This window comes from Haliotis cracherodii, unplaced genomic scaffold, assembly GCF_022045235.1.
Source record: "Haliotis cracherodii isolate W230 unplaced genomic scaffold, xgHalCrac1.p SCAF_13, whole genome shotgun sequence".
In the NCBI taxonomy this organism is placed as follows: Eukaryota; Metazoa; Mollusca; class Gastropoda; order Lepetellida; family Haliotidae; genus Haliotis; species Haliotis cracherodii.
In genome coordinates, this window is record NW_027266268.1 from 28,690,305 (window position 1) to 28,716,540 (window position 26,236).

At 38.4% G+C, this 26,236-nt stretch overlaps 1 protein-coding gene across 1 annotated transcript in view; it reads right to left on the bottom strand.

Annotated features, from left to right (window-relative positions):
- LOC139459145 (WD repeat-containing protein 38-like) overlaps positions 1-25,007 on the bottom strand; it is a 38,645-nt gene extending 13,638 nt beyond the window's left edge. Inside the window, exon 1 of the mRNA XM_071240597.1 lies at positions 24,226-25,007. Coding sequence (XP_071096698.1) covers positions 24,226-24,321 — 96 coding nt within the window. The 5' untranslated portion in view covers positions 24,322-25,007. The remainder of the gene's footprint in view (positions 1-24,225) is intronic.
- Between the last annotated feature and the right edge of the window lie 1,229 nt (positions 25,008-26,236).

Sequence of the window (26,236 nt, forward strand, 5' to 3'; positions counted from 1 at the left end):
TCTTTACTCTGAGGGACTGAGTGAGGTTTTACGCCGCTTTTAGCAATATTCCAGCAATATCACGGCAGGGGACACCAGAAATAGGCTTCACACATAGTACCAATGTGGGGAATCAACCCGGGTCTTCGGCGTGACGAGCGAACACTTTAACCTCTAGGCTACCCGACCATCCCTCTTCACTCTGAAAAATGGTGATAGTAGTTCTTTCTGCACCTCATAATGGCCAAAAGCTAAAAAATGATCAGCAATAGAACTGAAATATGTATTGAGCTTTGATTATTTTTCGACATTAAAGTACTTTGGCAGCTCTAAAAATTAAAACTAAGAAATTACTTTATACTCAGTTTTGTCCATTTTATCATGTTCATTGCTGAGGAGTAGGCTATATCAGAGTCAAAGTTAAATATGAGGGGTGGGATTACAGCAAGACAGCAAGACAGAGGACCCGTTTGATAGTGGTTGAGGGAAATCTCGGTGGACAGCGCTACCGCCTCGAGATCATCGGCCATGTTGTTCTACAGTCTTTGCGTCATCATGGCCCAGGCATTACCTTTCAACATGATAACGCCTGGCCTCATATTGCTCGACTTGTTCAGGATTGTCTTCAACAAAACAACGTGCATGTCATCCCCTGGCCGGCACGCTCCCCTGATCTCTCACCAACTGAGCACATGTGGGATGAGATGGATCGGCGCCCTCGATGTCAACCACGTGTTCCACAGACACTCCAGGAACTTCGAAACATGCTCCAGCAGATATGGACAGATATCCCACAGGACTTTGTGTGACAACTGGTCCATTCCATGAGATGAAGATGTGTTGCTTGCATTGCAACCAGAGGTGGACACACACGCTATTGATTTGTCAATTGACATTTTGGCATGTTCGTGTTTTTTATGAAATCACGCATCTTCTGAACACTTACAGGAGTCTTTTATCGGTTGCAAACCGAAATTGTTTCAGAATTGGTAAAAAACATAACTTTGCATTAAATCTTATTCAATGTCACAGGAACTTTTGTTGTTCAGTATATGTACTACACGCTGCTCTATAATTATATAAAATTTTGTATAAATGTTACACGATGATAACTTATAAAATCCCTTGCTGTGGATCTAGTCATATTATGAAAACTTAATATAAATGTTATTTACAAAATATTGCCATGGAGACAGAAGTTGTTTTTCCCAGCTTTAAATACTGCCTAGTGATGTGAAATACAACGACTAAAACAGAAATACAGTGTTATTTATACTATCATATACATAACATACGTCCACATAGAATTTCTTGCAAAGTACAGGACAGGAAGAAAACGAATGACGTCTGTCATGATCGTGATGAAAATGAGTCATCTCACGCCAAATGCATGAGGCTTTCATTTCAGGCATGGTTGTAGCACATTCTCCGTGCATTTATAAACATTCAGTCCCGCACTTAATCATGTAACGGACGAAAAACAATGGCACCATGTGTCAAATTTTACCCAAATTGCTTTATTTGAAAAATATTTGAACCTGCAATAAAATTGAATTAAGGATTATGTGTGAATATTTAGCCCAAATCTCACAACAAATACTTTATCAAATCTCAGCCATATGAGATGATACAGTGCTGTCAAATATCAAACATTTAGTGGTGGTTGTTCACTTGTTTGAAGTATTAATCTCTAAATGGGTATTAATGACTTGCGGAAAATGCTGAAATATTATTCATAGGTGGTTTCAACATCACATTTTCCGTCGTTAAAGTGCTGCAATTTCCTGTGCAGAGTTGTGTCCCTTGGGCACGACAGAAACCTATGTTCATGGGTTTGAATCCCAGCTTGCCATGGTAATGTGTCTAGGTTTGTCAGCACCATACTAGGGTTGCGACCGGGTACGAAAACTGAACTCGAGTACCCGGCAGACAATACCCGAACCGGACTTGAGTACCCATAGTTCAATGTTGTCCCACTTGTTTGTAATGCTTTTGCGAATAAAAGTCATCAAACAGCTATTGATCTATTCTAAGGTATTATGTTTTTTATTAAGTGCCTGCATGCCTTACCTAAAACATTTGAACGTTTGTCCGCTTTGTCGTCCATTTTGAAGTGACTTACGAGTTACGAAAGGCGATTAGAGTTATCTCCCCTGAACGGGTACTCGAGTCCTGAAAATTGGACTCGGGTCCTAAGCTACCCGACCTGTTATCGGGTACTCGAGTACCCGTCACAACCCTACACCATACCCATGGGTTTCACCAAAGTGGAAAACGTCGGAGATTCGCATCACTTCGGGCTTTCCTCCCACATTAAACTGACATACATCTGGAATACAGTGTTACATCAAACTCACTCATTCACACTACATCTTGATAAAACATTGATTACAGAGAAGTCACATGGGCTTCAGAATCTATCCAATACATCTAAAAATATCACGTGCTAACAGCTGTAGACAGATGCTGGTGTACAGGGTATGAAATTCCTTGTATGTTAAAATCATTGCAGGAAGTGCATATAAAGCCAGTGATAAATAGAGGATATTATATTCGTATTCATGTCATACTATGTTCAAGACATGAGTGTTTAAATTCCGGTATTTCCCGAGTGAAAATTTATGCACGAGTTTCGTAAACATAGTATGACATGAACTCGAATATAATGTTCTATTTATTACCGAAGAAGATGTGTTCATACAGAGAGAAATTGAAGAGAAAGTCGCAACAGCAGTGGCACAACAATTTGTCTAATGACGTCAACAATCTTCACCTATGACGTTTTTTCTAGTGTGACGCTTTCCGACGTCACGTCACAATAAGTTTCGAATAACGTCAACAATGACGTCCGGATGATGGAAACAATACACTGTTGTCTCGTGACGGGATATGACCCTAGGGTACATATGATTTTTATGAACCCCCATATGTTTGCCCGTGTAGGTAATAAACGTACTTTTACATAAGTAAACTTGACAATTGCATAGAAAATAATATTATCAACATGCTTAATGGACAAAATTTCATATACCTCACCCAGGCCTACAAACAAAAGCCATCAATGAGCAACCAAACTATTGAATATGTAAACACTTTAAGTAGAAATAGCCACACAAATGACAAACAAAACACAGCCTCCATAAAGTTTGCATCGTAACGATAAGAACCCAGCACATTTCTACGGAACCAAACACAGTGAATCACGCAATCATGAAACAATGACAGAGTTTAGGGCTGGGACGATGCCAAATTTACCACCCAGGTACCATCTTCCCGAGGAGAGTGAGTTAACTGACAATAAAAGTCCAGTTTCCACCCTGGCTGAACTAGGCTGGTATTATGGAGTTACATTTTGGCTGGACTGACGAGTCTATGCATAGTCCAATCCAAATCGCGAACCGAAATCGAAATCCATTCGTAAAGTGTCATGCAGATTTCGGTCGACTGCAGGATTTGCAAAGCATGTGCACTGCTAACTTGTTGTCAACAGATATTTTCTCAATCTTTTCATGCTTTTAATCAAGGTGCTCACGTGATTTGATGCACTTCGCGATGTAAGACTCGTTTTATCACACTTTACATCTTGATTATCAATCCGATCGTCTTGACTGCATGGGTGCCACCGTTTTGTTTGAAGCAAATGCAAGTGATACGAGAGGATGAATCTGATTGGTCAATAGGAGAGGCATAGAAAGGACATAACTCGTAATAGACACTGGTGGCGCTACGATCGAGCCCAGGAATTCCAGCCTAGTTCGGCAAGGGTGGAAACTGGACTTTTAAAGTCAGTTAACTCTCTTGCCTCAGGAAGATGCCCAGGTACCCACCCCGCTATTACCTGATCCTACCCAAGTACCCGCTGTAGGCCTTAAGAGAATACATCATGTCCAATTGGGAATAGTTTGACTGGAGCCCTGACAAAAACCATTTACATACAAGTATAAAACGATCAGGTCACTCAAGCATACACTTGAGTTTACTGAAGTTTTATCTTTATTCAAACATATTAAAGTCAGAAGGAATGGGTGCATAGTCAGAAAGAAATGCGAACATTAGTGACTTGTAGTGTAACCATATAGAGTTCTAGATGATTTTTGTCATTAAACAATATATCACGTGATTATCCATGGGTCCTACTCAGTACCTACCCGACCAGAGTGCCCGAGTCCTGTGACCCAGGCCTAACACAGATCTATATTTTCAAATACTTTTTATCATAAACTGCATAAACTGGAATATAATTTAGGGACTTGTCATTTATTATAGGGAGGGGGAAGTTCTTCAGAAATGCTACATGTATTAGGGCATGAAAAACTTACATAAAATGGAGGGAGGGGGGGGGGGGGGGTGTCATCATCCTAATACACATCAATACATGAACAAACAATATCTATTTTAATGGTCACTAAAAGGTATCGGCAAAGCGGCAAAACAATAATTAAGTGGTTACTAAATAGTAAGTTTAGTCTGAACCACACAACCCAGTGGTAGACATCATGAGCATCGACCCACGCAATCGGGAAACAATCTGACCGCACAATCCACTTAGTCACCTCTTACGACAAACTAAGATTATTGGGGACCTCTATTCTCTCCTGGAATCCTCAAAGGTTCCAGCTTATCTACTATAAAAGTAAAACAACTTAGGGGCCACAGCCACAGCAACAATTATCAGAGACATATTCACCATTATGCCAATTATATAACAGGCCTTGAAAATGAGGCTTATTCCTGCAAAACTATCATTATTGTTAATTCTACCATGAATTTGGAAAAAACTTGATTCTGATTGGTCATTCAGAGGTTGTCAAATCACAATAGAACTCCTCAGACGATTTGACGAGCACATCTATTGACGGTTTTCCGGAAGCTTATAATCATAGAAGCGTACTTTTTTCAATCATTGTCGGTATGCATATTTAAATAAATATATATCTACAAGTATAGGTTACAAAATGCAAAGTTGAAAATACTTCAATATTCAAAGGATGTGTGGCAGTACATTTTGTGAAGAAAACACAATAGAAATCTGCTAAGAGGATGTATTTTAAGTTTTGGGGACTACAGATCGCTTTGAAATTGGTGCTTTTCTATACTGCATCACAATGAGCGATATGACGTCATAATGGTGACATGTGGTATAGAAAGAAACCTTTGCAAAGCTTGCTTAGTTTTCTTTAGGAGTGCCCACCTCATGTTAGCTTACCAAGTTGCCGTGCTGATACGCTGTCAATGCCTGTCATATGTTCGAGTGAAGTATCACAGTGTAAACAAACTGCTTGAGCATAAATCGTGACATATTTTGTTTAAGGCTGTAGTTGGTGATTCCGTTATTCAGATTGACAACCCACTCAAATCACTGTCCAGACTCAACCCATGCCTCTTTACTCAATATATTTGCTGACACCAAAGAGTTTGCATTATATCTAGTTATGGCAGAATGGATATAAACATACAGTGTTCTCAATGTAGAGCTAGGTTACCTGTAGATTAACTGTGCAAAATTTAACATGTGAAACCTCATGCTGCACGGTTAAATCTACAGGCAACATAGCTTTACAATGAAAACACTGTATGTTTATCTCCTAAACAAAATATATTAGTGGGAATAATAAACGACTGTGATCATACATGTAATTACAATTATATTTTTTCTCCACATTTCGGAGATTTAGGGTTGGTGGTGGATCATTAAACCAAGCAACCATGCTCAGAATCACAATGTTCATTAACACGGACGTTTTGACCAAGTCCGTAATATCATGTGAATGGGTCCATAGTCTACATCATAAATGAATGGATCAAGGTTTGGTACACTGGATAATTGTAGATGCTTGTCAATATTCTGTAGTACATATATTAACATGTAACATCTGTCAACTTAATGTTGTATTTATCAACATATTCTACCATGAATTTGGAAATTCTGATATCAAGTAATGACTGCTCCCTATCATATCACTGTCCAGTACAATAACTGATCCCCGTACATCCGTGCTTTTAAGATCATGGCCTCTGAGAGTAAACGTGTAAAGTCAGACGTGCTTCTTGTTGTCTCTGTAATTAGTGTTTGGATAACATGGAATATTGAAACAATTGTCTGTAGGCATATTTGAATTATAATGTGTGGCAATAAGTTTCATGCAAAAAACACAATAGAAATCTACAAACAGAATGTATTTCAGTTTTGGAGACAACAGAGAGCTTGGAATTTGGCACTTTCCCATATTCAACCGTGATGTCATATCTTTTGCGTCACAATGAGCGATATGACATCATAATGGTCAGTGTAGAGCGAAGGCCATCTTCTGAACACTTACAGGAGTCTTTTATCGGTTGCAAACCGAAATTGTTTCAGATTTGGTAAAAAACATAACTTTGCATTAAATCTTATTCAATGTCACAGGAACTTTTGTTGTTCAGTATATGTACTACTCGCCGCTCTATAATTATATAAAATTTTGTATAAATGTTACACGATGATACACTACTGCCTAGAAGTTCATTCCCCTTACACGCATGGGCAACGCGTTACGCAACCAGTGTGCATCGGGTTGGTCACGCGTGTGATACCTGTGTGCAACGCGTTGCACACGGGTGTGCACCCCGTCCGCCACTCGTGTGCAACGCGTGACACACTCATTAGAGGGGGAACAAACTTTTGACCAAAGGAGGACCCGTCTTAAGCTGAACCTGGAGGTGGTAACAAGGAGAGAAAAATTTGTTCTCCTGACGAAAAATGATAATACACATGAAGTTGCTAATGTCTCCTTTCTTTATGTGATTTTGTGGGAATAACATGAATACTGTTGTGTTTAAATAGATCTGTCTTGTTTTATACGACCATTGCTTCTAAATCCGATTGTGTTAAGAGAATACATGGTCCTGGAACATGTTATTGCAATTGAAATGATTTTATTGTGATTTGACATTAACCGTCTGTAGTACGACTTTCAGTGATAATATGTATGAGGTTTGGCGGCGCATTGTTTTTATTGGACCCTAATTACTTTATGATAACTTGGACTCTTTATCTCAGCTCCATAGCCGTGAGGCTGGAAAAGAGAAGCAGGTAATTAATGAGGGTGGGTTATATAATTGAGGATACACTTGAGGGAGAGAATACTAATTACCGTACTACAGGAAGAGACCTGTAGACGTAAGCGCAGGGTTGTGTTTTAGCTGGCCGTTCGATAATGGCCGCCAGGAGAAGTGAGCTTTGACTGCGTCATCTAAAATAAATAATAAGATACAGCAGTGTTATTTTCACAGGTCTGTTGAATAAACTCCCAGCGCTGCGGTCAATGTATCTTCTACTTGATCCTTGATACATCATTTTGGCATTCACAATATATAGTATTTCAACGTACAAAAGAGCACTGTTCTAAAGCAATTCGGCGGGAGTAGTTGTTACCTGTGCATTACTGTATTTTCCCAGTGAGCACCCGGATGATAGAGCAGAAATCTAGACTTGTTCGCGACCTGTGCTCGCCATTCGTAAGCGCATTTTTATTGAAAGTAGAAGGACGTATGGTCACATTGATCAACAAAAATGAAATACAGTTTTGGAAATGTAGGTATATTTGTGGGGAGCATCGGTAATGGTGATGCAGTTTTTGTAAGTCACTTGCATGGTAATTGTGCGATCTTTGTGTACACTATTTTGACTTGCAACACAAAGTAAATATTTCATCTGAACATTGCTTATTTTACCGTGTGTATATGTTTACATTCAAAATGTAAACAGATTTCACTAAGGAAATTTATTAAACGCCTAAATATTCAGTTCAAATTAACTGAAAAATATGTCCATCTTTATTAATATGATAACGAATTCCAAATATTTGTTTATGTTTAATATCATCACCAAGTACAGTTCTGTATTGTTTGGCTTCTTTTCTTAGCATAATTATTGTGATATGTATAAGCTCTTTTTGCTCGTCTTTATCATTTTTAGTCAGTCGGTTAAATAAATGAATGGACTATTCAGTCAATTTGTAAAATGACTGAAATATTTAGATATTTAATAAATTGCCTGAGAAATCATATTTTACACATTGACTGTAACATATACACGCTTACAAAAGAAAACACTTGCGAAAACAACGTCTATCGCGCATCGAAAAACTTCCCAACCAGACGGAAAGGAACAAGAATGATTCTGTTCAAAGCTGCAGCGAATGAATGAAAACAAAATGCAAATATCATTATTACAACCTAACAAAGTTATAATGTATCCGGGAATATCAACATAAAGGAACAATATCCATTGCGTCTGCAGCTGTACAAAAATACTTATTCGATGTCAAATGTCTATGTGAGAATCAAATACTTTAATAATAATTATTTGGAAACAATATTTGGAATATATATGAAGTATATTAAAATATTTAAATATATCGTTTTTAAACGTTATTTAAATGTATCGAATATTATAACCCGTGTTTGTTTCTTAACTGATCACCTAGTTTGTTTCAATTGTTTCACAGAGGTGCCAAGTTAGCTGAGAAAGCCCACGTGACAACTATTTTTATAATGTCCACGGTTCTTTAAAACATACATTGAGTTAGATAACAATGAACAACCAGTCAGTGTATTATCGGTTACCCTTTGAACAAAGTATGTTGTTTTTACATCTGTACTTCACGCCATGATATGAGTGTATTGCCTAGGTTTAGTAAACCTACCTTCACATGTAAACACTTACTTTTGACATATCCACTCTGCAAGATAACAGTAATTAATCAATCAACGTATTTCCTGTTGATCCTTTGATGTCTGGGAATGATCAGTTGATTTACAAAAAAAGTAAAGCAACTGACCATACATCTCTTGCTGGGCTGCCGCGTGCATGTCACATAACTCACATTCCACCTCACTTCAAACCTTGATTTAGATTGAATAATTACCCAAGGTACAAGAAAGACCAAATTTGAACCTTTATAATCTGAGTGGTGCTACAACTAAGTATACATGTTATAAATTCATTAACTGAGCAGCAAGTGAATTACGACAAATACACAAGTGTAGGGTTATACCAGAAAATGTGGATGACAACAAGGGAGTAGTAATTGCATCATCCACGCAATCCGAAATCCGCAAATGCTTTCACTCATGGATACTTTTTTATTATTAAACTGTAACCATCAAGGGTATTTCAAAATAACGACACCCGATGAGCTTTCGCCGTTATTTGTCTGTTTGTTTAGGCTGAAGAAATTAATTACCATGCGCCCTTTGTTGAAATCTTCATAGATCATGGGTAAACAATCAGTTTTCCAAAATGCTTAAGCTTATTTAGCTGTCCTTGCAGACTGGTAGCCCAGTCTCTTGTCACGCTCGGTTGCGTTGACGAGCAAATTGACTCACGGCAGCTAGAAAGCCCAAGCGGAAATCCAAAGGTCGTATTACCCGAAGAATCGAAATATCTACTGCTCTCAAAATTAAAGTCATAACTTTCTAACCAAGGATTACCAGTTGAAACAGGTCGGTGCCTGAACATTCCCAGGGAAGACAGCCAGTGTCCACTCTGTGAATCTATCGCTGTGGGAGATGAATTGCATTATTTATTTCAATGTGAAGCTTTTCACCAATGGCGATATGAACATCTTAAATAAGCAATATCTTAAGTTTCCAAACATTTAAGAAAATTATGACCACTAACAGTATAAGAAATCTAAAAGGCCTATCTAAATTCCTTAACAATGGGTACAATACAATTGGTAAATTGTATTAGTATCCACGTATCCTATTTTTATTATTTTTGTTAAATTGTACATAATAAAAATTGTAGATAATTGTATGTCATGTTATTCTAAGAATAAATGAGTTTGAGTTTGAGTCCGACACCCGAGAAGAAGCCAGAGATTAGTGCCCCTTTTTGAATAGTTTACAATCATGTGTTTTAGGGTTAGCCGTGTTGCCTTAAACATATTTTTATTTCAAAAGAAATCTGGATCGGTAAACAAGCAAAACTTGCTTATGTAATACCTCTCCAGGTAACAACTTAACAACAGCTGGATATATATAAGAGAGTGATGAACATAAACATACAAAATGCACAAATGAAATACACGAAGCCAATACACTGAAGCAAGTGGTGTCTGTGAAATAAGGTAATGCAGTTTTCCTTTACTATATGCATAAAATTAAGCTACTCAAACCTTTTGCTTTTGACAATGATGTCGTGAACTGATTTAAGAAGAAACATGTTTGTAGAACTGATTAACTACTGCCACGTAATATCATTTTTAGACCATACCCATGTGTGTAGAAATACACAGTGTTTCTGATATTATCGTATTTTTTGACAGTTATAGAAAAAGTGAATTGCATCTTCAAGGTGATATCCACGAGTGCAGTCTGGTATGTCTGATGCATGTCATCTAAACTTATCAGCGTTTAAGTCACTGCATCCGAGCCTAAGGCGACAGTGGACAGTTTGGCATGATCTATGAAAATATTTGAAGTCAAAATTTTTATTAGTAATTGCATCAGAACGATTAATTAATGATTTGATTTCTTTTAATGAGCGAGCATTAGTTACTTCATCGGATAGAGGGTTCCGCAGGTTGATCATATCCAGAAGAAATTATTATTAAGCATAGGTCTGTGTTTCTTCATTTGATTGTTGGTATGTTGAATCTATTTCTAAGGTTATATTTGCTGTTATCAGAGAATTGAATATACACTTTTCAAATATTTTGGCTGAGCAACTTGTGAGTGCTACAGGTCTATAATTTGAGCATTCATGTTCATCGCTGACACTGACACCGCATCAGCCCGGCAGTGGACTTGACACAGTTATTTGCGCACCGACTATATAACTCCTACAGACAGGGTGGGGTGGTTGTTTAAAGCGAAACGGACGACCCCGTCTGTTATCTAACAAATGCTGTGCGGCGCCTTTGATCTTGCCTCAAAACATACACCTTATAGTAGTAAACGACGATCAGGATGGCCTGGAAATAAACACAATTCTGTCTGCCCAGTGTATCCACAATTAACTAGAATGCTTCATATCCACAAATATATATATAGAAAATAGATATTTGCCCACAGCAAATATTCATTTGCTTAATTGCATCAGTGTGGTTTATCAGAACATGTTCAATGCTTACGCTTGGTGAGGCAGACTGAAATTGAACATTAGGATAACGTCAGCAGGGATAAAAGAGGTCATACCAAAGAACTTTAATTACTAGTGGAAAAGTCAGACATTCCGATCAACCACTACAAGGCCCGGCCGGATCTCAAGGTTGACCAGATCAACACCCCAAAGGAACATCTCTACGTCAAACAAGGAGTCCCTCTCGTCATGGTGCACAAGAAGGGGGGACAGGACATCGAGTACGACATCACAAACTACACAGACTTGAACCACTTCTTCCAGAGTAGTGGCGTACCGACCTCAAACCACTTCGTCGCCAATACCGCCGCCCTCCTTGCCAAGAGTCTCTACCAGAATCCCAACCCCCAGGATGAGAAGCTGACCAAGAGACAGACTACTAGAAGGATACCGCCGTTAGACTTCTAGCCACACATGCTCGCCAGCCGATATATTCTTTTATCACCCACTCCCACCCAGCCAAACCCCAACCCCCTTAACTTTAATGGAATAGGCTGCAAACTTATATTTATTTTTTTTGGGGGGGGGGGGGGGGGTGCATTTAATCATTACGTTTTTTTACCCTAATAGTATAAGTGCTTCCCCGTGTGCGAGATAGGCTTAAGTCGGAAAGCGCACGTTAAATCTCCGAGGTACTTATCTACCAGAACTTTATTTGTTGTTCTGGTCAAGACATAAATATATGTAAGTTACGTACATGGGGAGGCTAGATTATTTACAGCTAACAGCAATATAGTGCAAATATTATGTTCAATAAAAGAAAACGTTGATAGATCTATAACACACTTTTTGTACTATTAAGCAAACTGTGGACTTTTAAGACATTTTCGCCTATTGTAATAACATCTAGCTAACAAATCATGTCTATCTCTGAAATCCACAAGCATAGTTGCTGTCAAACCTAAAAAACATATTCAGGGAGGTCAGTTTTGACATTGGGCAAATGTAAAAATCACAAACCCTAACGAGATTCTGTCTACATGGTCACACCCGGTGATTGTGAAGATCTCAAATTCTATCAACAGTCAGACAGCATGGCTGTTCATATTCATTTACAACATCCTCTTATAATTAGTATAAAAGTTTCCCACACAAAACCTTCTTTTATTTATTCTTTCAAAATACAAAACAGAAAGTGGGGTGTGGGGAAATGGGACATATTCCTACGTGAAATAATGAGACATTAGTAGTGGTGACGGCTATATCATAATTATACTGTCTAAAGCATAAATTTGGCGAACGAAAAACGTTATATTTGCAATCAAATGGAATGACTCGTGTGGGCAAATGAATATGTTCGTAATCCACAAACAATCATTTTAGTAATGGCAAACATTTACCAACCCGCGACAATCGTGTCAACACGGTGGTTCCCCTAGCAATAAACTCGCATCTAAATTCACTACTGTTCTACTGTCGGCTAGCCACAATGACGGGACCCTAGTGGAATGGTTCATGCCATAAAAGTCTAACAACCGAACACTAATTAAGACGGGCCGACCTTGTATTTACGGTCTGGTGAACACAGCTCAATGGCCGCTCATTAACTCAAATTTCAAATCTCACTGTTTTGTTTTATCTCACTATTCATTTGATAATTTTGTCAACTTCAACTGGAACCCGGTCCCGTGTTACACGCGTGGCACACACGTGTGCAACGGGTTGCACACGCGATGCACACCCGTTGCACACCCGTGTGCAACGGGTGCTCACCCCGTGTGCAACCCGTTGAGCACCCGTGTCACATGCGTGTTACACGCGTTCTCAACGCGTGTTAGGGGAATGAACTTTTAGGCAGTAGTGTAACTTATAAAATCCCTTGCTGTGGATCTAATCATATAAATGTTATTTACAAAATATTGCCATGGAGACAGAAGTTGTTTTTCCCAACTATAAATACTGCCTAGTGATGTGAAATACAACGACTAAAACAGAAATACAGTGTTATTTATACTATCATATACATAACATACGTCCACATAGAATTTCTTGCAAAGTACAGGAAAGGAAGAAAACGAATGATGTCTGTCATGAAAATGAGTCATCTCACGCCAAATGCATGAGGCTTTCAGGCATGTTGGAAGCACATTCTCAATGCATTTATAAACATTCAATCCCGCACTTAATCATGTAACGGACGAAAAACAATGGCACAATGTGTCAAATTTTACCCAAATTGCTTTATTTGAAAAATATTTGAACCTGCAATAAAATTGAATTAAGGATTATGTGTGAATATTTAGCCCAAATCTCATAACAAATACTTTATCAAATCTCAGCCATATGAGATGACACAGTGCTGTCAAATATCAAACATTTAGTGGTGGTTGTTCACTTGTTTGAATTATTAATCTCTAAATAGGTATTAATGACTTGCGGAAAATGCTGAAATATTATTCATAGGTGGTTTCAACATCACATTTTCCGTCGTTAAAGTGCTGCAATTTCCTGTACAGAGTTGTGTCCCTTGGGCACGACAGAAACCTATGTTCATGGGTTTGAATCCCAGCTTGCCATGGTTATGTGTCTAGGTTTGTCAGCACCATACTAGGGTTGCGACCGGGTACGAAAACTGAACTCGAGTACCCGGCAGACAATACCCGAACCGGACTTGAGTACCCGTAGTTCAATGTTGTCCCACTTGTTTGTAATGCTTTTGCAAATAAAAGTCATCAAACAGCTATTGATCTATTCTAAGGTATTATGTTTTTTATTAAATGCCTGCATGGCTTACCTAAAACATTTGAACGTTTGTCCGCTTTGTCGTCCATTTTGAAGTGACTTACGAGTTACGAAAGGCGATTAGAGTTATCTCCCCTGAACGGGTACTCGAGTCCTGAAAGTTGGACTGGAGTCCTAAGCTACCCGACCTGTTATCGGGTACTCGAGTACCCGTCACAACCCTACACCATACCCATGGGTTTCACCAAAGTGGAAAACATCTGAGACGTGCATCACTTCGGGCTTTCCTCCCACATTAAGCTGACATACATCTGGAATACAGTGTTACATCAAACTCACTCATTCACAATACATCTTGATAAAACATTAATTACAGAGAAGTCACATGGGCTTCAGAATCTATCCAATACATCTAAAAATATCACGTGCTAACAGGTGTAGTCTGAGACAGATGCTGGTGTACAGGGTTTGAAATTCCTTGTATTTTAAAATCATCGCATGAAGTTTATTATATATAACCAGTGATATATAGAGGATATTATATTCGTCTTCATGTCATACTATGTTCAAGACATGAGTGAAACCAGTTTCGAATAACGTCAACAATGATGTCCGGATGATGGAAACAATACACTGTTGTCTCGTGACGGGATATGACCCTAGGGTACATATGATTTTTATGAACCCCAATATGTTTGCCCGTGTAGGTAATAAACGTACTTTTACATAAGTAAACTTGACAATTGCATAGAAAACAATATTATCAACATGCTTAATGGACAAAATTTCAAATACCTCACTCAGGCCTACAAACAAAAGCCATCAATGAGCAACCAAACTATGGAATATGTAAACACTTTAAGTAGAAATAGCCACACAAATGACAAACAAAACACAGCCTCCATAAAGTTTGCATCGTAACGATAAGAACCCAGCACATTTCTACGGAACCAAACACAGTGAATCACGCAATCATGAAACAATGACAGAGTATAGGGCTGGGACGACGCCAAATTTACCACCCAGGTACCATCTTCCCGAGGAGAGCAATTTAACCGACTATAAAAGTCCAGTTTCCACCCTTGCCGAACTAGGCTGGTATTATGGAGTTACATTTTGCCTGGACTAACGAGTCTATGCATAGTCCAATCCAAATCGCAAACTGAAATCGAAATCCGTTCGTAAAGTGTCATGCAGATTTCGGTCGACTGCAGGATTTGCAAAGCATGTGCACCCCTAACTCGTTGTCAACAGATATTTTCTCAATCTTTTCATGCTTTTAATCAAGGTGCTCACGTGATTTGATGCACTTCGCGATGTAAGACTCGTTTTATCACACTTTAGATCTTGATTATCAATCCGATCGTGCTGACTGGGCGCCACCGTTTTGTTTGAAGCAAATGCAAGTGATACGAGAGGATGAATCTGATTGGTCAATAGGTGATGCATAGAAAGGACATAACTCGTAATAGCCACTGGTGGCGCTACAATCGAGCCCAGGAATTCCAGCCTAGTTCGGCAAGGGTGGAAACTGGACTTTTAAAGTCAGTTAACTCTCTTGCCTCAGGAAGATGCCCAGGTACCCACCCCGCTATTACCTGATCCTACCCAAGTACCCGCTGTAGGCCTTAAGAGAATACATCATGTCCGATAGGGAATAGTTTGACTGGAGCCCTGACAAAAACCATTTACATACAAGTATAAAACGATCAGGTCACTCAAGCATACACTTGAGTTTACTGAAGTTTTATCTTTATTCAAACATATTAAAGTCAGAAGGAATGGGTGCACAGTCAGAAAGAAATGCGAACATTAGTGACTTGTAGTGTAACCATATAGAGTTCTAAATGATTTTTGTCATTAAACAATATATCATGTGATTATCCATGGGTCCTACTCAGTACCTACCCGACCAGAGTACCCGAGTCCTGTGACCCAGGCCTAACACAGATCTATATTTTCAAATACTTTTTATCATAAACTGCATAAACTGGAATATTATTTAGGGACCTGTCATTTATTATAGGGAGGGAGAAGTTCATAAGAAATGCTACATTTATTAGGGCATGAAAAACTTACATAAAATGGAGGGAGGGTGGGGGGGGGTGGGGGGGGGGGGGGGGGGTTGTCATCATCCTAATACACATCAATACATGAACAAACAATATCTATTTTAATGGTCACTAAATGATATCGGCAAAGCGGCAAAACAATAATTAAGTGGTTACTAAATAGTAAGTTCAGTCTGAACCACACAACCCAGTGGTAGACATCATGAGCATCGACCCACGCAATCGGGAAACAATCTGACCGCACAATCCACTTAGTCACCTCTTACGACAAACTAAGATTATTGGGGACCTCTATTCTCTCCTGGAATCCTCAAAGGTTCCAGCTTATCTACTATAAAAGCAAAACAACTTAGGGGCCACAGCCACAGCAACAATTATCAGAGACATATTCACCATTATGCCAATTATATAACAGGCCTTGAAAATGAGGCTTATTCCTGCAAAACTATCATTATTGTTAATTCTACCATGAATTTGGAAAATACTGGATTCTAATTGGTCATTCAGAGGTTGTCAAATCACAACAGGAGTCCTCAGACGATTTGACGAGCATATCTATTGACGGTTTTCCGGAAGCTTATAATCATAGAAGCGTACTTTTTTCAATCATTGTCGGTATGCATATTTAAATAAATATATATCTACAAGTATAGGTTACAAAATGCAAAGTTGAAAAAACTTCAATATTCAAAGGATGTGAGGCAGTACATTTTGTGAAGAAAATACAATAGAAATCTGCTAAGAGGATGTATTTTAAGTTTTGGGGACTACAAAGCGCTTGGAAATTGGTGCTTTTCTATATACTGCATCACAATGAGCGATATGACGTCATAATGGAGACATGTGGTATAGAAAGAAACCTTTGCAAAGCTTGCTTAGTTTTCTTTAGGAGTGCCCACCTCATGTTAGCTTACCAAGTTGCCTTGCTGATACGCTGTCAATGCCTGTCATATGTTCGAGTGAAGTATCACAGTGTAAACAAACTGCTTGAGCATAAATCGTGACATATTTTGTTTAAGGCTGTAGTTGGTGATTCCGTTATTCAGATTGACAACCCACTCAAAACACTGTCCAGACTCAACCCATGCCTCTTTACTCAATATATTTGCTGACACCAAAGAGTTTGCATTATATCTAGTTATGGCAGAATGGATATAAACATACAGTGTTCTCAATGTAGAGCTAGGTTACCTGTAGATTAACCGTGCTAAATTTAACATGTGAAACCTCATGCCGCACGGTTAAATCTACAGGTAACATAGCTTTACAACGAAAACACTGTATGTTTATCTCCTAAACAAAATATATTAGTGGGAATAATAAACGACTGTGATCATACATGTAATAATTACAATTATATTTTTTCTCCACATTTCGGAGATTTAGGGTTGGTGGTGGATCATTAAACCAAGCAACCATGCTCAGAAATCACAATGTACATTAACACGGCCGTTTTGACCACGTCCGTAATATCATGTGAATGGGTCCATAGTCTACATCATAAATGAATGGATCAAGGTTTGGTACACTGTATAATTGTAGATGCTTGTCAATATTCTGTAGTACATATATTAACATGTAACATCTGTCAACTTAATGTTGTATTTATCAACATATTCTACCATGAATTTGGAAATTCTGATTGGTCAATCAGAGGCTATTAAATCACAATAAACCTCCTCTGATTGAAACAGCTGGTTTGACGGCTGCATCATCACGGAAGCTAATATTCATAGAATAGGACTTTTTTCAGTCATTGTTGTTGCAATATCAAGTAATGACTGCTCCCTATCATATCACTGTCCAGTACAATAACTGATCCCCGTACATCCGGGCTTTTAAGATCATGGCCTCTGAGAGTAAACGTGTAAAGTCAGACGTGCTTCTTGTTGTCTCTGTAATGAGTGTTTGGATAACACGGAATATTGAAACTATGTCTGTAGGCATATTTGAATTATAATGTGTGTCAATAAGTTTCATGCAAAAAACACAATAGAAATCTACAAACAGAATGTATTTCAGTTTTGGAGACAACAGAGAGCTTGGAATTTGGCACTTTCCCATATTCAACCGTGATGTCATATCTTTTGCGTCACAATGAGCGATATGACATCATAATGGTCAGTGTAGAGCGAAGGCCATCTTCTGAACACTTACAGGAGTCTTTTATTGGTTGCAAACCGAAATTGTTTCAGATTTGGTAAAAAACATAACTTTGCATTAAATCTTATTCAATGTCACAGGAACTTTGGTTGTTCAGTATATGTACTACTCGCCGCTCTATAATTATATAAAATTTTGTATAAATGTTACACGATGATAACTTATAAAATCCCTTGCTGTGGATCTAATCATATAAATGTTATTTACAAAATATTGCCATGGAGACAGAAGTTGTTTTTCCCAGCTATAAATACTGCCTAGTGATGTGAAATACAACGACTAAAACAGAAATTCAGTGTTATTTATACTATCATATACATAACATACGTCCACATAGAATTTCTTGCAAAGTACAGGAAAGGAAGAAAACGAATGATGTCTGTCATGAAAATGAGTCATCTCACGCCAAATGCATGAGGCTTTCAGGCATGTTGGAAGCACATTCTCAATGCATTTATAAACATTAAATCCCGCACTTAATCATGTAACGGACGAAAAACAATGGCACCATGTGTCAAATTTTACCCAAATTGCTTTATTTGAAAAATATTTGAACCTGCAATAAAATTGAATTAAGGATTATGTGTGAATATTTAGCCCAAATCTCGTAACAAATACTTTATCAAATCTCAGCCATATGAGATGACACAGTGCTGTCAAATATCAAACATTTAGTGGTGGTTGTTCACTTGTTTGAATTATTAATCTCTAAATAGGTATTAATGACTTGCGGAAAATGCTGAAATATTATTCATAGGTGGTTTCAACATCACATTTTCCGTCGTTAAAGTGCTGCAATTTCCTGTGCAGAGTTGTGTCCCTTGGGCACGACAGAAACCTATGTTCATGGGTTTGAATCCCAGCTTGCCATGGTTATGTGTCTAGGTTTGTCAGCACCATACTAGGGTTGCAACCGGGTACGAAAACTGAACTCGAGTACCCGGCAGACAATACCCGAACCGGACTCGAGTACCCGTAGTTCAATGTTGTCCCACTTGTTTGTAATGCTTTTGCGAATGAAAGTCATCAAACAGCTATTGATCTATTCTAAGGTATTATGTTTTTTATTAAATGCCTGCATGGCTTACCTAAAACATTTGAACGTTTGTCCGCTTTGTCGTCCATTTTGAAGTGACTTACGAGTTACGAAAGGCGATTAGAGTTATCTCCCCTGAACGGGTACTCGAGTCCTGAAAATTGGACTCGAGTCCTAAGCTACCCGACCTGTTATCGGGTACTCGAGTACCCGTCACAACCCTACACCATACCCATGGGTTTCACCAAAGTGGAAAACGTCGGAGACGTGCATCACTTCGGGCTTTCCTCCCACATTAAGCTGACATACATCTGGAATACAGTGTTACATCAAACTCACTCATTCACACTACATCTTGATAAAACATTAATTACAGAGAAGTCACATGGGCTTCAGAATCTATCCAATACATCTAAAAATATCACGTGCTAACAGGTGTAGACAGATGCTGGTGTACAGGGTATGAAATTCCTTGTATGTTAAAATCATTGCAGGAAGTGCATATAAAGCCAGTGATAAATAGAGGATATTATATTCGTATTCATGTCATACTATGTTCAAGACATGAGTGTTTAAATTCCGGTATTTCCCGAGTGAGAATTTGTGCACGCGTTTCGTAAACATAGTATGACATGAACTTGAATATAATGTTTTATTTATTACCGAAGAAGATGTGTTCATACAGAGAGAAATTGAAGAGAAAGTCGTAACAGCAGTGGCACAACAATTTGTCTAATGACGTCAACAATCTTCACCTATGACGTTTTTTCTAGTGTGACGCTTTCCGACGTCACGTCACAATAAGTTTCGAATAACGTCAACAATGACGTCCGGATGATGGAAACAATACACTGTTGTCTCGTGACGGGATATGACCCTAGGGTACATATGATTTTTATGAACCCCAATATGTTTGCCCGTGTAGGTAATAAACGTACTTTTACATAAGTAAACTTGACAATTGCATAGAAAACAATATTATCAACATGCTTAATGGACAAAATTTCAAATACCTCACCCAGGCCTACAAACAAAAGCCATCAATGAGCAACCAAACTATGGAATATGTAAACACTTTAAGTAGAAATAGCCACACAAATGACAAACAAAACACAGCCTCCATAAAGTTTGCATCGTAACGATAAGAACCCAGCACATTTCTACGGAACCAAACACAGTGAATCACGCAATCATGAAACAATGACAGAGTTTAGGGCTGGGACAAGGCCTAATTTACCACCCAGGGCCAATCTTCCCAAGGAGAGTGAGTTAACTGACAATAAAAGTCCAGTTTCCACCCTGGCCGAACTAGGCTGGTATTATGGAGTTACATTTTGCCTGGACTAACGAGTCTATGCATAGTCCAATCCAAATCGTGAACCGAAATCGAAATCCATTCGTAAAGTGTCATGCAGATTTCAGTAGACTGCAGGATTTGCAAAGCATGTGCACCCCTAACTCGTTGTCAACAGATATTTTCTCAATCTTTTCATGCTTTTAATCAAGGTGCTCACGTGATTTGATGCACTTCGCGATGTAAGACTCGTTTAATCACACTTTACATCTTGATTATCAATCCGATCGTGTTGACTGGGCGCCACCGTTTTGTTTAAAGCAAATGCAAGTGATACGAGAGGATGAATCTGATTGGTCAATAGGAGAGGCATAGAAAGGACATAACTCGTAATAGCCACTGGTGGCGCTACGATCGAGGCCAGGAATTCCAGCCTAGTTCGGCAAGGGCAGAAACTGGACTTTTAAAGTCAGTTAACTCTCTTGCCTCAGGAAGATGCCCAAGTACCCACCCCGCTATTACCTGATCCTAGCCAAGTACCCACTGTAGGCCTTAAGAGAATACATCATGTCCGATTGGGAATGTTTAATCGGAGCCCTGACAAAAAACATTTACATACAAGTATAAAACGATCAGGTCACTCAAGCATACACTTGAGTTTACTGAAGTTTTATCTTTATTCAAACAAAGATGATTTTTGTCATTAAACAAATCCATGTTTATCCATGGGTCCATGGGTCCTACTCAGTACCTACCCGACCAGAGTACCCGAGTACTTTCAAATACTCTTTATCATAAACTGCATAAACTGGAATATAATTTAGGGACTTGTCATTTATTATAGGGAGGAGGAAGGTCATCAGAAATGCTACATGTATTAGGGCATGAAAAACTTCATCATTCTAATACACATCAATACATGAACAAACAATATCTATTTTAATGGTCACTAAATGGTATCGGCAAAACAATAATTAAGAGGTTACTAAATAGTATTGTCAGTCTGAACCACACAACCCAGTGGTAGACATCATGAGCATCGACCCACGCAATCGGGTAACAATGACATGCGATCAACAATGTCACCAAGTCCGACCGCACAATCCACTTAGTCACCTCTTACGACAAACTAAGATTATTGGGGACCTCTATTCTCTCCTGGAATCCTCAAAGGTTCCAGCTTATCTCCTATAAAAGCAATACAACTTAGGGGCCACGGCCACAGCAACAATTATCAGAGACATATTCACCATTATGCCAACTTGAAAAAACTTGATTCTGATTGGTCATTCAGAGGTTGTCAAATCACAATAGAACTCCTCATACGATTTGACGACCGCATCTACTGACAGTTTTTCAGAAGCTTATATTCATAGAAGTGTACTTTTTTCAATCATTGTCGGTAGGCATATTTAAATAAATATTTATTTACAAGTATAGGTTACAAAATGCAAAGTTGAAAATACTTCGATATTCAAAGGATGTGTTGCAGTACATTTTGTGAAGAAAACACAATAGAAATCTGCTAAGAGGATGTATTTTAAGTTTTGGGGACTACAAAGCGCTTGGAAATTGGTGCTTTTCTATATACTGATGTGACATCATATCTTTTGAATCACAATGAGCGATATGACGTCATAATGGTGACATGTGGTATAGAAAGAAACCTTTGCAAAGCTTGCTTAGTTTTCTTTAGGGATGCCCACCTCATGTTAGCTTACCAAGTTGCTGTGCTGATACGCTGTCAATGCCTGTCATATGTTCGAGTGAAGTATCACAGTGTAAACAAACTGCTTTTGTTTAAGGCTGTAGTTGGTGATTCCGTTATTCAGATTGACAACCCACTCAAAACACTGTCCAAACTCAACCCATGCCTCTTTACTCAATATATTTGCTGACACCAAAGAGTTCGCATTATATCTAGTTATGGCAGAATGGATATAAACATACAGTGTTCTCAATGTAGAGCTAGGTTACCTGTAGATTAACTGGGCTAAATTTAACATGTGAAACCTCATGCTGCACGGTTAAATTTACAGGTAACATAGCTTTACAACGAAAACACTGTATGTTTATCTCCTAAACAAAATATATTAGTGGGAATAATAAACGACTGTGATCATACATGTAATAATTACAATTATATTTTTTCTCCACATTTCGGAGATTTAGGGTTGGTGGTGGATCATTAAACCAAGCAACCATGCTCAGAAATCACAATGTACATTAACACGGACGTTTTGACCAAGTCCGTAATATCATGTGAATGGGTCCATAGTCTACATCATAAATGAATGGATCAAGGTTTGGTACACTGGATAATTGTAGATGCTTGTCAATATTCTGTAGTACATATATTATCATGTAACATCTGTCAACTTAATGTTGTATTTATCAACATATTCTACCATGAATTTGGAAATTCTGATTGGTCAATCAGAGGCTATTAAATCACAATAAACCTCCTCTGATTGAAACAGCTGGTTTGACGGCGGCATCATCACGGAAGCTAATATTCATAGAACAGGACTTTTTTCAGTCATTATCAAGCAATATCAAGTAATGACTGCTCCCTATCATATCACTGTCCAGTACAATAACTGATCCCTGTACATCCGGGCTTTTAAGATCATGGCCTCTGAGAATAAACATGTGAAGTCAGACGCGCTTCTTGTTGTCTCTGTAATTAGTGTTTGGATAACACGGAATATTGAAACTATGTCTGTAGGCATATTTGAATTATAATGTGTGTCAATAAGTTTCATGCAAAAAACACAATAGAAATCTACAAACAGAATGTATTTCAGTTTTGGAGACAACAGAGAGGTTGGAATTTGGCACTTTCCTATATTCAACCATGATGTCATATCTTTTGCGTCACAATGAGCGATATGACATCATAATGGTCAGTGTAGAGCCAAGGCCATGCAAAGCTTGCTTAGTTTTCTTTAGGAGTGCACAACTCATCATGTTAGCTTACCAAGTTGCCATGCTTATATATACCGTATTTCACTAGACGCCGGCCTCTAATAGAAGCGGTGTCAATTGTTCAGTGCAAAAAATAGAAGCCGACCTCCAATAGACGCCAGGCCTCTAATTGATGCCGGGTCAAAGGCTTGTCCGAAATAAATAGAAGCCCGGGCGTCTAATAGAGGAAATACGGTATACTTTCAATGCCTGTCATATGTTCTAGTGTAGTATTATGGTGTAAACACACTGCTTTAGCATATACAGCGCCAAATTATGTTTACAGGCTGTTGTCGGTGATTCTGTAATTCAGATCGACAAGCCACTAGACTCAACCCATGCCACTTCACTCAATTTAATTGCTAACACCAAAGAGTTTGCGCTTTATTTATTCACAGTAGAATGGAGATAAACATACTGTGTTTTCAATGTAGAGCTAGGTTACCTGTAGATTTTAACTGTTCTAAATTGAATTTGGAACGTACACATAGAGTGAGGTTTCAAATGTTAAATTTAGCTGCGCGTTCAGTTCCAAATTCAATTTAGCATGGTTAAATCTACAGGTTACCTAGCGCTACATTGAAAACACAGTATCTTTATCATCTAATTGTAATATCATTTCACATAACTCATATCAATCAACAAACTGTAGCAATGCATGTTGTGTGTTATACACACACCCACACTAACAACCCCCCCCCCCCCCCTTCCACCCCCCCCCCCCCCCACACACACACACACACACACATATATATATACCAACATATTGCAATAGCCATCAATCAGTTGTAACCTGCATCAATATATTATATATCTAACAACATATTGTAATACATAGGATGTTGTTATATCTATAAACATATTAATATCTGTGAACATAATTATTTAAAGTAACAATATTTACCTCATCCTTGTGACCTCCAAACTGCCTGAGATCCAGTTTATGTAGTTCTTGCGGTCCCTTAAACATGTCCGCTCTGTTCTGCTGTCTAACAGGCATTGTGACCCAAATGATTAGGACGTTAAAGTTCAATCAGTATCCTTACTGCAGTCAATACATAATTTACAGCAGACACTTCCCTGTCTACAGCCACAAGTCTGATCAGGCTGTAATCGTATTCAATACACATGGGTATGCAGACTTTCTGTTAAACTGAATAAATTATTAATGTTCCTATATTTAAAAGCCTCTCCAACGTCTTGAGCACCACATTTGATTACCTCATAAAACATTACAGGCTAGATTCCTCTCAATCAAATGTGTACCCAAAACACACGACACAATAAAACGGACTTGGCTTGATCGATATAAGCTTTCCTGCCATAATCGGGGCAAGTACACTATATCCTTATCCGAGCTGTGACTCATGAGTGTGTCTCGGCTGATGTTTGGGCCCTGATGTTTTGTGACAAGTAATTAAAACGCCGCAAATGTGAAACTTTAACTATATTCTACGTGATATCGACAACAGAGACGACACAATCTCCACCACCTTTTTATCACCGTCGCGTTCTACAGTACAGAAGCACTTCATTGTGGAAAACTAAAGTCGTAGTTTTATTTTTGACAGGCACCTGTTCACATTGCTTTTCCCGTGATCCTATTGCTACTACTGACACACATGTGAACACTTAATGCATGTAAGAAAGATCCCATATCTCTGAACCTGTAGGTTTGTTCGCTCGTACGTGTTGCTAACGTATACAAATAACACTTCCGGTTTGGGTTACAGTCAAAATAGAAATCAACTTAAAGCGATATTGAGGTTAATATCGTACTGCTTTGCATGAACAAGCGCTATTACCACCTTTTATGTAAAAAAAACACACTCTTAATGTAAAGAGTCTCATTAAGGATTGCGTTTTGAACCCGTCTTGTTACAAAATTACAACAATAATAGAGCCAACAACTCTTAATATAAAAAAATAAAATGTATTTTTACATTTAGTTTTTTTCTCGTACCAATCTCTCCTTTTCGTAATTATATAAACGAAGCATCTGATTGGTCAAAATTTAGATGTTGTCGATTTCATTCAATGATATTTAGATATAATTATGGACATAAAACACAGGTTGGATATAACCATGAACAAAACGTATGCGTCGTTGAAATGTCTAGTATATTTTGAGGCTCCAAACTCTATCGTGACAACGAAACAGTCCTCCGTTCGGTCAAAAATGTAAATATATTTCGATTCATATCGTATCAATCTGCAAATTCCTAGCGCGTGACACCTTCGTTACACTCTCAGTAACATCGCGATGGCATAGAGAGCTCCGCGAATGAGCTATCGCTGTGAGGAGTTTGGAATTGTATGAGTGCTTTGGTACAATCAGACCTATTCTACCCCGGAATCTTCACGGGTCGGGTCAATTCTTGGAGATTCTGTACTGAAAGGTCCCTGGCACTCACCCTACGTCACAAATGATCTCACAGATGCTCGATTAGATTCAGGTATGGGCTTCGAGAAGGCCAAAGCAGAGTCTCAATGATGTTGATCTGGAGATTGTCGGTCACAGCTCGTGCAGGTCGGCATTGTCGTCCGTGAAGAGCCTGCGCGTTGCAAGTGCATGGTTATCAAAATGTGGCACAACAAAATCGTCCACTGTGGTATCTTGGTTCCTTTGTCCATTTCATGTCCCCTGAACTATGACCACATCAAGTTATATTTATTTATTTATTTATTTATCTATTTATTTCAACAGCAGACATGTTCATGAAAAGTGTGGAATATATATCCTCCTCCAAAACAAACGCAACATTCTGCATATTTCGCCTAATATGTTTGTTAAAATTACTTATTTCGTAAATGTTACTTTATAGTTGGATTTTATCGCCCAAAAGCACCGTTTGGAATTTACTGACATTTAAAACGGATTTTTCGAAATCATCATGAAATACATGTGGAATAAA